The 16998-nt window shown below is 37.0% G+C and overlaps 2 protein-coding genes across 2 annotated transcripts; both read left to right on the forward strand.

Annotated features, from left to right (window-relative positions):
* The first annotated feature begins 708 nt into the window (after positions 1-708).
* On the forward strand, positions 709-7803 carry LOC120356376 (adenomatous polyposis coli protein-like). Its single transcript, XM_039445310.1, has 5 exons — positions 709-887; positions 2433-2552; positions 4502-4563; positions 6174-6423; positions 7690-7803. Exons 1-4 carry the CDS (start codon positions 814-816, stop codon positions 6356-6358), a joined length of 441 nt encoding a protein of 146 aa, XP_039301244.1. The 5' UTR covers positions 709-813; the 3' UTR covers positions 6359-6423; positions 7690-7803.
* An 80-nt stretch (positions 7804-7883) lies between these two features.
* Positions 7884-15576, forward strand: LOC120356377 (the record flags this gene model as incomplete). Its single annotated transcript, XM_039445311.1, has 3 exons — positions 7884-7953; positions 11092-11370; positions 15389-15576. Coding segments are annotated over exons 1-3 (512 nt in total), but the record flags the coding sequence as incomplete, so codon positions are not given.
* Positions 15577-16998: the final 1422 nt, after the last annotated feature.

Genomic DNA, 16998 nt, shown 5'->3' on the forward strand with positions numbered 1-16998 from the left:
AAAAACACATTTAATTCAGATTCAATTTACTGCAAATCTCTTTAATCTCTAGTCCTAATGTGTCAATTGGAACAGGAGGCTCTTATTGCTTCAACTCCGTCCTCAACACTTCTAATCTACAAAGTGTAAAAATAATGGTGTTCTCCACCGTATTGTCTGCTTTGTTAGATGGATGAATTAATTAGACTTCAATTAATTTCTGTACTCTCACATGGTGGATGATTTATCTTTTATCTATTCAATCATTCAGAATTACAAAACTTACAGAAAAGTACCACAGGTTCACGCCCAAAACGGTTCCAATTCTAATTTATACAACAGTCCAAATGTAGCTAGGTTATGTGTCACTTCATAATCTTCAATGATTTAGTAAATGATGAGGCTGTGCTGATTTGAATTTGGTGTAGAAGAAATTGAAAACAAGAATTTAGACTAGCGAAACAGTATTGTCACTCTAGTATTGTCACTGTACTGTCAGTTTAGTATTGAAATCTTTTATTATTGTATTCATGATAAGACTGTTTCAAGGTACTCAAATTTACAAGAGTAAATAGATAAAATATATGAGACTAAATAGTTGAGATGAATCTATAAATTTTCATCAATAAATTGTGTTTTTCCTTATTTTCGGCTAACTATACTATTTTACCAAAAACTATAAACTAATCCAAATATTGCTTATTCAATTTCAACTGGTCTGATCGATTATTTCAGGCGAGAAATACAAAGAGCGCAGTCAAGATAGAACCGTTGTCTGCCAGCAATAAACAAACGAATGAAAAGCAGAAGGAAATCATCGACACCAGAGTGAAAATGCGAACACCCAAGTCATCTCCACAGCAGCAGACGCCAATTGCCTACAACAGTCCACGCGTTAAGGACATCAAGTAAGTGGCAATATTTTGGCACATTTTAAGGATAATTTTAACATGCATTATGTATTCTTACAGCATTGCAGATCATTATTTTGGTGATTGTATCTTTTCTAACTGTAAAAAGATGCCAATTGCTTACTACAGTCCACGCGTTAAGGACATCAAGTAAGTGACAATATTTTGGCACATTTTAAGGATAATTTTAACATGCATTATGTACTCTTACGGCATTGCAGATCATTATTTTGATGATTGTATCTTTTCTAACTGTAAAAAGATGCCAATTGATTACACAAGTCCACGCGTTAAGACATCATAGTGACAAGATTTTGGCACATTTAAGGATATTTTAACATGCATTATGTATTCTTACGGCATTGCAGCTCATTATTTTGGCGATTGTTTATTTTCTAACAGTAAAATGTCATTCATAGGATTCAAACGTTTGTTTTCTCTTTCGAGTCTTATCAATTTCATCGTTCTCTAATATCATAGGTAGTATATCATTAGATTTCTCATGGGATTGGACACGCCGTGCCAGACTTGACTGTTTATTAGATGTCAATCGTCCAAGCAGCCCTTTTCTTTAAGCTATGTGAGGCTAGAATCTCACCGTTTAAACACAATCATACATTTTTCAAGCGTGAATCCAAGAATTTTTAATGAGTAGCCAAGAGGTAGCACATTTCAACGTTAGTGGCAATTCAAAATTCTGGCATTAATTATTATTAATATAGAGACAAACTTTCTATTTCTCTATACTTATTGTATGCTAATATAATCCTATCTTTCGTCCATTATATATTTAATATCGGGGCACCGAGCTTTGCTCGTTATTTATTTATTGACTTTTGATAAACCAAACACAATTCTTTTAAATGATTGGGGAAGTACAGCACAGCCCAAAACTGTTTCTTTCCCGAATTTTGATTTATACACTATAAATAGTCCAGAAAGTATGTTCCATACACTTGAATTCAGGTCCATTTTTCTGTTCAAACATTTGAAAAAATATATATTTAGATTAATATACAACCCAATTAAATACCAAAATACACTCACTAATCACTTGAAATTGTCAAATAATGATCAACTTTGGAAATTATGATATACTCTAGTTTGGGAGGATTATCATGTCATGCCAACAAATCATATTATGTTGATCAAATCGAAAAATTGTCTAGCGAGATAAAATTTCTCGCTGATTGATTATGATTACACAGCTGGAAATAATTCTGTCTCTCTCCCACACAGGCATACGCATCTTCTGTTTCGAGAGACGACGAAATTATCATCTGTTTTCCAAGGATGAATTATCCTTTCAATGTCGTTCAGCGAGTTTTCCAAAGAAGGACCTAGTGCAATCGAATCTTTATATCATAAACCTACTATGTTCCAAATTTCGTGAAAATCGTTAGAGCCGTTTTCGAGATCCGTAAAACATAAATAACCAGATATATACAGAAATTGCTCGCTTAATATAATAGGATTATGCACTTACGTTTGAAATTTCATTAGTTATCAGGATTTATATTGAAAATTGCAATTTGTTCTTAGGGGCATTGCTGCTCAAGATGAGATGGAATGTTTCGCAGTTGAAGGCAGCCCAGGTGTATTCTCCACTCGCTCTTCACTCAGTGACCTCACCATCAACTCAGTTCCAAAAAGCAGAGACAGGTACGTTAATTTTACACTCTGTTTTTCTCTTGATTAATAATTTTCTATGTTCTGTGGTTTTAAGATGATACAAGCAAGCATCCTGCATGTTCACTTACAACTGTTGAAGATATTTCAATACATTTCGAAAGCATATTTAAATGATTTGACCAAGTCGATCTTACATCAAAACTAACAACTTCATGTAGGTGATGAAGTGAAAATCGAAAGTATTTATATCGCAGTTAGTAATGTATCAAGGAATTATCGTTTACAATAATTATGTTATTATCTATCTTCTACAGGGACCGGCATATTAGTCTGACGATTTTTTAGTGATTGTTGTGTTGACACCACTGTCATTGAAAAGGCGGGAATGTTGTACATCGACAGGTCTATTGATGCCATTTCAGTAGCCAGTATGTCGTGGTCAAGTGAACATCGAGCGTTTGTGATTGAAGCTTATTATAAAAGAAGCTCAGTTACTTTAACACAGCGTTTATTTCGCATACATTTTAATTTAAATCGACACGCGCCTGTTCCCAGTAGGAATACGATTTTGTTGTGGTTAAAGAATTTTAGAAACACGTCGTCTGCTTTATAAACAAACCCAACAGGACGAAAACGGACTGTGAGAACGCCTGAAAACATTAAACACTACACTACACGGTAAGAGTAGCTGTTACACGGTCTCCATGACGTTCAGCAGCGAAACATGCTGTTGCGCTAGCCATTTCTGATCGAAGTGTACGACGAATTCTTCATTCTGACCTAAAATTCCATCCGTATAAGATAATGTTAGTGCAACAACTCAATGCAAATTATTGGGCACATCGCAAAGCCGCTTACGAGATCATTCTCAAAAATGTCCATCAGGATGCCATTATTCTTTCAAGTGACGAGGCACATTTTCATTTCTCGGGATTTGTGAATAAACAAAATTACCGTTTTTGGGCAGCCAATAATCCACAGAACTTGAGGAATCAACGAGAAATTGAAGTAATTCCACAAGTGATGATTGAGTAAGCAATGGCAAATTTTAGAATTAGCTGATGTGAGTGCGTGAAAAGTAACGGAAAACATTTGGATGACATAATCTTCAAATAGAAAAAGATTGTGAGTGATCTATGAAATTCACTGTAAATTGCAAAATTTGATCTTTTATATGATATATTACAATATGTTTCAATTGTACGGATCATACTTTGATTATTATCCTTCAAAAATCGTCAGGTTCTTTTGCCGGACTCTGTATAATATAATAAAGGAAAGAATTGGCTTATACACGTACGGGATAGGAAATTCACGAATGACGCAACATCATGTCTGAACTACTGAACTGATCAACTTGAAATATTCCTTGTAGATTATTAATTTACCGAGGATTGTCAAAGGCCTATTTTAAATTCTTGAAGATTTCAGTAGGTCAAGTTTCAGTTTGTCAGTTTTCAATTAGACCTTTGGGAAACATGGGTTACCTGCTAGTTCATAGCAGGTAATCATAGATTGACTTTGTATGAAGAAAACCCTAGTTATATTGGGAGAAAGATTTACCAAGTACTACCAATTCGGTTGCGGGAAATATTAAAGATAAAGTAGTTTAAACGAAGTTTGAAATTAATTCTAAAGGAGGAGTGCTTTTATAGTCTGAAGGACTATTTTGACTACTGTAATAGAGTCAAAGACAAATAGTAACTATATACTAGATATAAATTTCATGAAAAATTATGGTCTCTCGTCTTTTGATAGCACCTTGTCTTGTCTGACGCCGTTGAGGCCAACCAGACGTAATATTATTTATATCTATCTGTCTAGTTCAAAAATAGAATATTGAAGTTGAGACTGAATAAGGAAAAATGCTTATCTCTGAAAACTTAAATAAATGATTTACTGTTAATCCTTTTTTTTCTGGAACATAATTTTGTTTTATTTATTATAAAAATTACTGAAATTTTTCTTCTTGGTTACAGATGTCCTGTGTCTCCTGCACCTGATGATGGCCTATCACCACTTAGTTCCTTAGAACCAGAAGGTACGTTTTCGTAACTTTATGAATAGTAGAATAAAAAGTTAATTAGTATTAATGAATTATTATAATCCTCATCTATTTCGGTATCCATGACGAACTGCAAGTAAATAACCCGTTGTAAAATATTTCGATGACACTTCAGTCTAATTTTGAATATTAGTTATTAAAAACTAGTACTCACATGTGGACTTGTGGAGCGCTTTCGGATTTTTTAAATCCATTTTCCACACAGAGTTGAATGTAAGTGTGAATGCTTTTAATTTTATAGGTTAAAGCTATCATCGAGCTGCAATACCAAAAGAGGAAAGAAAATGATTATACATATTCAATTTTCAACTATTTTCAACGACACTACAGTCTAATTTTTGAATATTAGTTATTGAAAAGTTTTTATATTTATAATCATCATTATTCTTCTTCTTCTGGTATTACAGCTCGATGTGAGCTTAACCTATCACTTGAAAGCCCTCCATACAATACGGTAACATAGAGCCATGCTATAACTCCCATTATCATAATCCTATTAATAGACAATAACCCTACTCTGTAGACAATTTCATGTAGGCCTACTACAGTTTTGATGAACATAGTTCTCTATTTTACATTGACGTTGTCGATGCATGTATTTATTTATCTATGGCACTAAAAATATTAAATTTGATTCCAGATAAGTTTATACTATTAAGATATGTTTGTGGCTAGCGACTGTTTTTTACTTTCCTTGCCCTATTACCATAGGTAAGGAAAGTATTGCTTTCCGAAAAAAATTGAGGTACCCAAATTTTTAAATTTCTATACGTTTCAAGGTTCCCTGGGTCCAAGAAAGTGGTTTTTGGGTGTTGGTCTGTGTGTGTGTGTGTGTGTGTGTGTGTGTGTGTGTCTGTGTACACGATATCTCATCTCCCAATTAACGGCATGACTTGAAATTTGGAACTTGAGATCCTTCCCTTATAAGGATCCGACACGAACAATTTCGATTAAATGGAATTCAAGATGGCGACAGAACTAAAAAACAGGGTTTTTCGCGATTTTTTAAAAACGGCTCCAACGATTTTGATTAAATTTATACCTAAAATAGTCATTCAAGCTCTATCAAGTTCCACAAGTCCCATATCTGTAAAAATTTCAGGAGCTCCGCCCCATCTATGCAAAGTTTGATTTTAGATTCCCAATTATCAAGCTTCAGATACAATTCAAACAAACAATTTAAAGTGGAAAAGATTGAGCATGAAAATCTCTAAAATTAATGTTCAGTGACATTTTCACCTAAAATTGGAAATAAGCTTGAAATTCGAGAAAATTTAATTTATTCAAATGCAAACTGTTGGCAACTGTTGATTCTATTAAATCATTCACTATGAAGAGATAGCAGACCTCGTGTGTCTCCAGCGTTATTGTCCTGTCACCAGCTGGCTCAGATCTTTGAATAGTAGACTTGAGATGCGCGTGAACACTAGCGTCAGGTGATCAATTTTCATAACGGCAAGGAAAGTTGTATGGTGCCGCCACACCAGATTTTTCAATATTGTAATGTTCTTGACCCAATAAATGAATATGAATAAGATGAGGTATGTGGTATTTTATTGAATGTGACGACGTTTGTGCTTTTTCAGTTACAGTGTTATCACGGCAGCCGTCAACCGGTTCACTGGACGGCGACTGGACTGAGGAGCAAGCGCTATTGCAGCAGTGCATCTCGTCAGGAATGCCGCCTCCGTCTCAGCCGCCCCCATCTCAACCGCCCCCGACAAAAAACGGGCTCAGGCCGCCGGTGGCAGTCCCGCCCCCGGCACCGTAAACACCGTCACCGTCGCAGCCACCCCCACTCACACACAACCAACTAGTGCAAGGCATCAACAAAATGTCGTTGTTTCAGATAACGCAAGTTTCAAATACTTTTTATAAACTGGTTTATGTACTTTGTATGTAGAAATTAGTTGTTTGAGATAATGCTAATTTCAAATACTTTTGATAGACTGGTTAATGTACTTTGTATTAGAAATTACTCTTAATTACTGTTACACTCTTGTTACATGGGTTTCGTCATGTTGTGTGGCTTCTTGGGACTCCCCGAGGGACGAACAGTAGGTAATAGTGTACAAAGTACATATCGAGTTTATCATATTGATGTAGGCTAGCCTACAGACTCGTGCATCACGAACACGCGCATTTCACTTATCATTATCTGATGCTATGCTTTTTATATTTGTATTTGTACAGAAACAGTGCTATTCTCACTATACAGAGTGAGTCATATGTATGGGAACCCTTCAATAAGTTGAAGACTGTTGCAGATATAATACTGTAACTTTCAGGATAAGCTATTTGACGAATACTCCACCTTTTGACGTAGGCTACAACTGAATTTCAACCTCTCATAAGGGGGTGACTTAAGGGTTGTAACTCGAATATTTCAAATGTAAACACCCATGTTCTATGATACTTGTATCGAAAATGGTGGCTGACTGAAGTTTTAGTTTCTACTTGTAACTTCAATCAGCCGCCATCTTCGATACAAGCATCATAGAACATTTTTATTGATGTCATCTTTCTTGATTTGAAAATGCCTTAAAAATGATTCCTTTAAAACACACAATGGGTGTTCACTTTTGAAATATTTTAATTACAACCCCTCATTTCTTTAAAAACTAAAACTTCAATCTGCCGCCATTTTGAATACAAGCATCATAGAATTTTTTTTATTTGTGCCATCTCTATTTTTTTAAGAAGACTTTTAAAATCATGTACCACACAATGGGTGTTTACATTTAAAATATTCGAGCTACAACCCCTACGTCACCCCCCTTTTGAGGGGTTGAAATTCAGTTGTACGTCAAAAGGTGGAGTATTCGACCAATAACTTATCCTGAAAGTCACAGTATTTTATCTACAACAGTCTCCAAATTATTGAAGGGTTCCCATACATATGACTCACTCTGTATAAGAATAGCTCTTTATAAGAATCTGATGGTAAACGAAATGCGCGTGTTCTTGGTGTTTTAAGTCTCTACGCACCTTTATATCAATTCTGTTTGTAAATATTTTTATTATTGCAAATAGATACGTATATCGATAAATTTGTATTCCAAATTCATTCATTTATTGCAATTTCATTCAATTGTGTTGCAGCAGCAGCAAACAGCGACAGTAGACCGCATGAAGAGAGCGTAGACACGTGGAATGACGACACGTCTCCTAACGACGTGTCGTTCCCCAGCATCAGCGTGACGACGCCAATCAGCACTACAAGAGCGCACTGGGCGACGCCGATGATGATGAAGCCGACGACCGCACTGAGGCGATGCTACGTGTCGCTGCTGTGTCCACGGTTACCAGAGGGCTGGAGAAATGTCGCTCACCGATTCTAGTATCATACAGCTCGAGGAAGGCAAGGTAAGGACGAGTTCAGTTTAGCTTATTCTTCGCCACAGTCTATTGACTGGGGAATTGTCATAAAAATTATCATTATGTTCACTTCAATATACTCAAGTCACAGATTGAAATAAATTGGAAGTTGCATTAGTTCAAATGTTAAATAATGAATATTTATATTAAACGAAACTCCCAATTAAATGCTGTAAATCACCCCGAAAACTTCTGCTACTGCAAATATTGACAACAGGGTAAACAGCTAGATGAAAATTCGATGAGTGCTACTATACAAAAATTATTTTTTTCTACAGATACCTTGAAAAGTGACCATTTCTGCACTGATTGCAGGCCGCAAAGAATCACTTTTCCGCACTAGTGCGCAAAGTGAGCACTTTGCGTACTCCAGATTTGCAGCATGACAACGCAAAATAGTTAGTAGGTTATATGGAGCACCAGTGCAGGAAAATGATAATGAAGTTGGTAACAGTGACTGTGGTGCACGTTATAATAATATCAAGGACATGGTGTACAACAGTGGATGACAGCCGCGACATTCAGCACACAGCCTTCATTCATTTACTACTACATTATTCAATTTGACAATAAATTAAGGTTTTTATTAATAACAGCATCACACACACAAACATTTGATGGATTTCAGGCAATTTTACCCATAATTACCCACTTTTCATATTCAATGGTAACTGTAGGAAAAATTTAATGTGAAATACGTGCGCAAAGCTCCTCTGCTGCACTCAAGAAACAATTCCGCCCGAGCCGTAGGCTCGGGCGTAAACGTTTCTTTCGGTGCAGCAAACTGTCACTTTGCGCACTAGTTGCACAAATAACTAGTTCCGGGTATCTAGCTGTTTACCCTGTTGTCAATATCTGCAGTAGCAGAAGTTTTCGAGGTAATTTACAGCATTCAATTGGGATTTTCGTTTAATAATAATAGTTATACTCAAGTTCGTTATATTTTTAAGTAAGTTATAAAATATTTGAAGCTATTATTATGCCATCCACAGCATGTTTGCTTAATTTGTAATCAGTGTATGAAATTGTTTATTTTACTGATTTTTCCAGTATTTAATATGATCTATATTATTTGCATATTGTATATAATATAATAGTGTAGCATAACATCTCACTGATCTTTTAGTATAAATGTTTCTGATCGACTACTGATTTGTCGACCCAAATACAGACACATGGGGTCGATATGGGCGATCATCAAAAGCTCGTATACTATGTGATATAGAATAAAGAGTGATTTGATTATTAGAATGAGTAAGGCCCGTATGCAGATGCTTAGTTTAAACTTCGTCTAGCCCATCAATGGCTTAAACTCGAGTTTAAACCCTAGATCCGTATGCAGATTCCATCTTCAGCCAGTAAACTCCGTTTAAACTGGCTCAAAAGTAAATGTCCAAACTTAGGCGTTTAAACTAGCAATATGCGTGAATGGGATGACTAGTGAGGCAACTTTTATGAATAATATAATAATAATAATACTGAGGGGATGCCCACATAAGCTCTTAGGCTTGTGCGTGGGTAATGAGTGAGAGGAATGATGACTACTTTTTTGGTAGACGGGACCGACGGCTTATCGCATAGCCACCTCTAATAGAGGTGGCTATGCTTATCGTCTCCTCCGAAAGACGAATAGAATGCTGCTGTTATACATTATTTCAAATTATTTAAAATAATTATCCACAAAATAGTCAAGGTTCCATACTTGGCTTTTATTTTCAAGATAATAGTAATAAGACAGTTGATTCTGTAATGCTTCTCAAATGCAGTGAGATGCAATATTTAAATTTCCAGCTTCCCTCATAAATAGCATTAATGCTCCCTTTTGACCCCATGCTGACTGTTTAAATGAATCGCACAACATACATTTTTTTAAGAGCTTGGAAAATAATTTGTTATTGTAAACATTCATTTCTCTCATAGATGTCGTTGAACTTTTCAAATACTTGCCAAATCATATGAGCAAAGCCAGAATTATTAATGTTTACGTTGTTTTTGGATTCTAATTGGATATATAGTATGAGGAATCAGGTCAGCCAACTCATTGTTGTGCTTTAATAAAGCCGTTTAACCAAACGTTCAATTCGTTTCTATTCAGGATAAAGATTGGTGGTTTAAACGGCATTCAAGTTGATTGAAGATTGAACGCGTTTAATCTAGACTCAGTTTTAACCGAGCATCATATTAACCGGTCATAAATCTCAAAATCAATGTATCCAGTTCTCAAACAATGACTCTCTATCTCCTTCTCTTTTTGGTAGAGAGTTTAGTGGGAAGGATTTTTTTTTTATATTCTTTCCGAAGAATGGACATTGATATGTCCAAAGCTCCGCCAATTTATGTAGATGCATAACAATATTATCTATTTATAGTTAGGCCTATTCCAAATTGCTTTTTTCATATCATATTCAATAATTATTTTCTTAATCTATATTATGTAAATTCATCTATAATTTTGCTGTATTGTAAGCTATTGTATATAAGTGTATAAGCCAGTATACGGGTGATTCACATAAGGTGTAACAATAGGTAACTTGTTAACCGTTCATTTTTACAGAGAACTTTAGATGGGTAACTTTCCTTCTTTTTGTGACTATTTACGACATGCCATTTTACATTGAACATTTGGCCGCCATCTTCCATTTTTACTCTTGTAATTTTTGGATAAACCTAACCGTTCAGGATGTACAGCCATAATAATCATTAATTATGATGGACACACATAATCATATGGATATTGCATTACTGATTACAAGACCCATATCAGTAAAGCTGTACATCCTAAACGGTTGGGTTTATCAAAAAATGACATAAGTAAAAATGTATGAAAATTTCACGTAGAATCCAAAAATATCATAAATAATTATGGTTGTCATTTAAAAAAATAAAGTTGTGCTCCATTTTTGAAGATGGCGGCCAAATTTTTGATTTAAATGGCATGTCGTAAAATGTCACAAAAAAGAAGGGAAATTGCCCATTTAAAGTTCTCTGTAAAATGAACTGTTAACAAGTTACCTATTGTTACACCTTATGTGAATCACCCGGTATATTGTAATATACATAAATAAAGTACTCAATCAATCTCTCTAATCTCTCTCTCTCTCTCTCTCTCTCTCTCTCTCTCACCAGGTGGCAATAATCGCGAACATGGAAATGGAGGCGAGCTACCTCTCCGACCTGGACTCAGTACGACCTCCTTCGGCCATGGGCAGTCTTCTGTCCCTCACTCAGTCGATGAGTGTGTCGGAGGCTGACCGGCGAGCCAATCAGAGCGTGAGCATGTCGGAGGCCGACCGAAGAGGAGGCCGAGGTCCTATGCGGGGGCTCGTCGCTCGCCGCGCCCTCGCCGACTCCAGTCTCAGCTGGAACAATATTGACAGCATCAAACCGCCGTCTGGCATGGATGAGGTACAGTCTATTACTTCATTTCATTATTCACATTCAAAATGTATTATTCATTTCTATGATTATGTATGTACTGTATATTTAAATTATTTATTTATTAGGTTAGCACAAACAATACAATGATCGGAAAAGGAAAAACAGGCTATTGCCCAAAACTTTTTCAATTTCCCAATTTAGTTTCAAATTTTCGAAATATTATACATATGTTATGTCCATTCCAATTTCTACACCAAATCACAATATGAGAATATATATTAGAATAAAACCAACAATTTTAAATTTGGATAGATTGATAGTAAAACTTTTGTAAAAACATGAAACAAACTTTAAATTCACAAAATAAAGAATAAACCACTTGAATTTTGAGCTCGAAAATATCGTGCTCACCTTAGCTACATAACAGTTGTATTATTAATTGGAAATGTTTCTAGTGATTTTATATTTTGGCGAAATAAAGATTTTTGATCAATTATCATATACAGAGTGTCCCACGAAAGGTGTAACAGCTGAAGACCATAAATTCTACATTAAATTTGCAACAAAAAATGTCTAGTAAGATTTTCTTATATCGACCTTAGTTTTAGAGATATATCAATTTCTCGATATTATTGAAAAACATCAATGACTGAGGTCCAAGTTATAACGCCAGTGGAGAAAGATAGGAGAACAACGTTGCCGAACCTCTGTCTTGTCAATGCCTTCTGTAGACGGTAGCTGATAAAGGTTTATTAATGTAATATTAACTTTTCATTCTCGTTTAAAATAATCAATTACAGTATATTCTATTAGGCTAGAAATTATATTTTTCAATAATTTTATAATGAGTTTACATAATATTAATATGAAATATTTTTCATTAATTATGAATTCTACATTGTTAAAAGACGATCTGGAAACAGAGCAAACCGAGAAAGAGATATCGCTATCTGCTTTGTTGAATGATAGACTAGGATAGCAATACCATTACTAATCAAATACTGCCATTATAACGTGGACCTCACTATAGAAAACGATCAGACAAAATCTAATTCCAAACCGGTTTGGATATGGTTGAAAAAAGTGAGAAATTTCAAATAAGATTCATATAATTGGTTCCTTTTGTTTGACGTTTTTAAACCTTTTATGGTCGCTGAAAGTTGAAAAAGTGCAATCTTCGAGTTCAAAGCCAAATTTCAAACAATTTGAACGCTCGTAGTAAGTTCAAAAACGTCAAACTAACAATTTTCACTTTTAAATGAAGAGTAGAACCATAGAGAAACAATAGCATAAGTAAATATCCCATGGTATAGGGCGTTTATGTCGCAACTTTTATTGTTATCTCAACTGATAGTCCACGTAGTTCTTTCCCGTGAAGCTTTATGACGCTGGTAGTCTCTCATATGTGCCGTTAATACACTCTTACCCGGTCAAAACAGTAAAAATCTACAATAATTGACAGTAATCGGCTTGAGATAACAGTAAAAGTTGCGACATAAACGCCCTATACCAGGGCTCTCCAACCTACGGCCCGCGGGCCACATCCGGCCCGCGGATGGATTTTGTCCGGCCCGCCGAGAGTTATTGCAACAGATTTTTAAAAATATATATTTAAACACATTTTTGACAACAACTGTGAGTTCAGTACTCTTCTCTTACTAGCCACTCCATTTCTTAATAAGTGTAAAATTAGCTGTAAACAAGCAGCGATCAACCATCGTGAGATATTAGCAAATGGTCTGCATGGACTGTACATGTCCCTGTTTGAACGCTACAAAGAAGGTAACCTACTTCCATTTTACAGTTCTCTACCATAAAAAGGCTTTAAAAATATAAAAAAACCATGCTCGAGCTATTTTTCTCTTTTTGGATCTACCTACAAGTGTGAGCAGACATTTTCAAAAATGAAGTTTGTTAAATCCAAATACTTTCTTGTCAGATGAACATTTGAAATCAATTTTAATGATCGGAACCACAAAGTTTGTTTCTAAATAGGCGGACAATTCAAGTGGAAAACAAATTCTCACTAATAATTGATATGGCGGAAGGTATGGCTCGTTCATCAATTGGGCTAGTCAGTCAGGTCGAGTGAGGGGTTTGTTACCACTGTCTGAAAAAAATGGCTTTTGGTGGCCCTGAAAAGGGACAAGTTTGTTGCTGGTGGCCCTGAAAAGGGACCAAGACAGGCTAGATGTTTAGTAGTCGTCGACTGGCGCGATACCACGCCGCGCGAGGGTCCCGGGCAGGTCCGTCTGGTGCGAGAGCAGGCCGGCAGGGGCTCAAGTCAATGGTTCGCAGTCTCCACTCTGGTTTACCCGGGCTACGGAGAGGGCTGACCAAGTGATCTACTAGCAGAGGTCGTGCCGAATCACCGCCGGAGGACCTCCTCGACCACTTCCTCGTTTAGAAGGGGCCTTCGTCAAACCCCGGGCAGGCAGGGTCGTAGGCTTCCGCTGCACACACTCCGATGTCGGTTCGGCCCCCACCCGCGCATCCAGAACCGCGCGCCAGTTGTTAGGCTGGGGCGCTAAGTCTTGGGGCGCAGCTGGCGCGGCGGTGTACAGCCTCAGCCTCTCCTCCACCTGGCGAAGCCGACGTAGGGCCCTCCTCTTCTGGATTCGGCGGCCGGCGCGGTTCCTCCTAGGCATCGGCTGGGTAGTAGACAAGGAAGACACCTCAGGTTGCGGTTAGTCTCGCCGTGGTTCCCTCTTGGCCTGCTCGCTGCTCTGCTCCTGGTCTCGGTAGTGGTCTCGGCTGGTAGTGGTCTCGGCTGGTGGTCTCTTCTGGCTCTTCAGTGGAAGGCTGCTAGTGAGCAAGTGCTATCGAGGGTAGCTGAGTAGCCCCCTTTTATTCACAGTCCCCGAGTTCACCTGCGCTGCTATTGGCCGGCGGTGCTCGGCCAATAGAAACGCAGGAACGGGTGGCGGCGACTGAGGCGCACCCTGGTGGCGGTGGGTCAACCACTCATTTAGTTGATGCGTGGCGTGGGGAGCAGAGCAGAGCGGCAGGCTGAAAGGTAGCGAACGCGAGGGAGGTATCAAAATGAGTATTCTCTTTTAGCATGGTAGCTTTTTATAAATTCATGCATTGTCAAGTTTTCTCATGAGATTTTTACACTCAATAAATTGGACTTTGTATTAAAATGAAATTAATTGGTTTGTTTCTTCCTACTTAAACATTACTTAAAACCCCTCATATTATATAATAATTGTACACCCCCCCAATCCCCCGTCGTGTGTGTCCCCACAAGTCAAATTCCACGTCCATCCTTGTTATTGGCCCTCTTAGCCTCCCTAGAATTAACAATGTGGCCCTTGGATAAAAAAGGTTGGAGACCCCTGCCCTATACCATGGGATATCCACTTACACTATTGTTTCTCTATAGGTGCGTACAGATTTACGCGCCGCGAACATGAGCAATTTACTTTTAATCAGCTGATGCCAAGCTTTTTATATCTGTATCTTACCGTTTCTGTAAAAATACAGATATAGTCAGCCGATTTAAAAGTGAATTGCTCATGTTCGTGGCGCGTATATCTGTACGCACCTTATGGTAGAACACTCAAGAAGCAAATTTACATAATCTCACGTTGTTCGATAGAAAATGAGCGAAAAATGCATTTCTCACTTTGTAAAACATAACCTTGAGTAAGTGATTACAGTACTGTGGGTCCAAGAACGTATATTGTTTTGTTGTGCTATGAGCCATTTGCAAAAGATGGATTCAGTGAAAATATAATTCCCATGCGTTCTAATGGGATTTTTCATACTCACTGGGCTGGGCTGATTAGGATAGTCCAATTAGAACTCGTGGGAATTATTAAATTTCACTGTTACCCGTCAGTGATATGTGACAATCCAGCTTTAGAACTCGGGATCTGCAATCTATCATCGTTACGATCAATCTTTAGTTGAGTTTTGATTCAATATCCAACTACGATTAAAGTTTTGCAATCGGTTGTAGGCCTAGATAAAGGGTAGCCTATTCAAAATCGATTTGAAGACAATATTATTTATTATTAAACCATTAATAAATTATCTACAGCTTTTGGACTTGGAGAACAGCATTCTGAGTGTGGCAAGCATTACCTCAGAGATAGCCGACTCTCCTCACTCGTGCTCGGAAGACGTGACTCTGGCCGAGACACTTGGACTCGAATCTCGATCTTCCTCATCGCCTCAGCCTCAGAAGAGGATCACGCCCAAACAGAAACGACAAAATGTCAAAGACAGGTTGGTAGTTTCAGGATATTAGGATATTTTTCTCGGGTAATTTTCTCAATTCTTGATTGTGGGCTGTAACATGTCTTTCGGATAATATGTTGCTGTTATTAATTGTAACTTGATATGCAATAGAGTCGTTCAATTTTTCAACTCACTTTCCCTCACAGTTAACTCAAAGAAGAGTAGTATCATTGACTTCAGCCGAAGACATAACGCTTTTGAACCTCAGTTGTACATAGGGGATGATGCTATTAGCAATACAGAGTATGTATAATTACTTGGTTTAATTTGATTCAAGACTTGCATGGGATGAGCATGTTTAATTTTATTATCGACAAGGCCAGTAAGGCTTATTTGTTATCAGAAAACATTGTGAGACTTGTCCAATGTCAGTTTTCAAGAATGGTATATTTTTCACTGTTCTATTCACATGTGGCTTATGGCATAGAGTTGTGGGGAAGCACTGCAGAGTTACACTTTTTAAAAATATTTAGACTACAAAAAAGAGCAATCCGCTACTTGGCAGGCTGAAGTCCAATGATTCTTGTAAACAGGCTTTTGTTGACTTAAATATACTTACGCTACCATCAATTTATATATTCAAAGTGTTAATTTTCACTCACAAGCACTTATCTGATCTGAATACAATTGCTGATATCCACACTTATAACACCAGAGGAGGAATAAACTGTCTTTGAGACAACACCGACTGCATCTGTACGAGAAAATGCCCTCTTATATTGGAGCTAAATTGTTAACGACTTACCTACCGAGCTGCAGTCCTTGTCTGATATGAAAATTTTTAAGATAAAGTGTATAAATTCTGGTTTCACAAGCCTACTACAGTGTGAAGGATTTCAGTGATAGAAGGTAGCATAGTTTGTAGGTAGGCCTACTCTAGTCTTCCATGTGTGTTTTTTATTGTGTATTTATTATTGTGTACATATTAAGACCTGACGTTATCAACTGTATATTATAAAGTGTACTGTGTTGAATAAAAAGATCTTATCTTATCTTAACATTTGAAAACAGTTTTCACTAAGCATGTTGCCTTTCCCAGTCTTCCCATAATATAGAATTCTATATTAGAGCATTGTACTCATAGATTTCTATCCAATTGTAGTCAAGCGGCCTATTTTCTGTCATCAAATGCAGTTTTCTTTCCAATTGTACGAAATACTCATTTCGTTCAGAATTAATTCCGTGAATTCCTATAGTGGGTTTAGAACCACTACCTAAGTAGTGGCCTACCAGACTGAAGGATGCAACGCCTACCGTTCTGACTCATTAAAAATCAAAATATCACTTTATCTCAAAATGCACTCACCAATTAAATATATTGAAGAGAGGTATTTTACAATTACGGAACTCGGTACAGGCAAAACTTGAGAGACGAGGTTTCATCGAACACTCTAATCAGCGGAAGTGAAA

The sequence above is a fragment of the Nilaparvata lugens genome, unplaced genomic scaffold (genome assembly GCF_014356525.2).
Source record: "Nilaparvata lugens isolate BPH unplaced genomic scaffold, ASM1435652v1 scaffold6598, whole genome shotgun sequence".
Taxonomy (NCBI): Eukaryota; Metazoa; Arthropoda; class Insecta; order Hemiptera; family Delphacidae; genus Nilaparvata; species Nilaparvata lugens.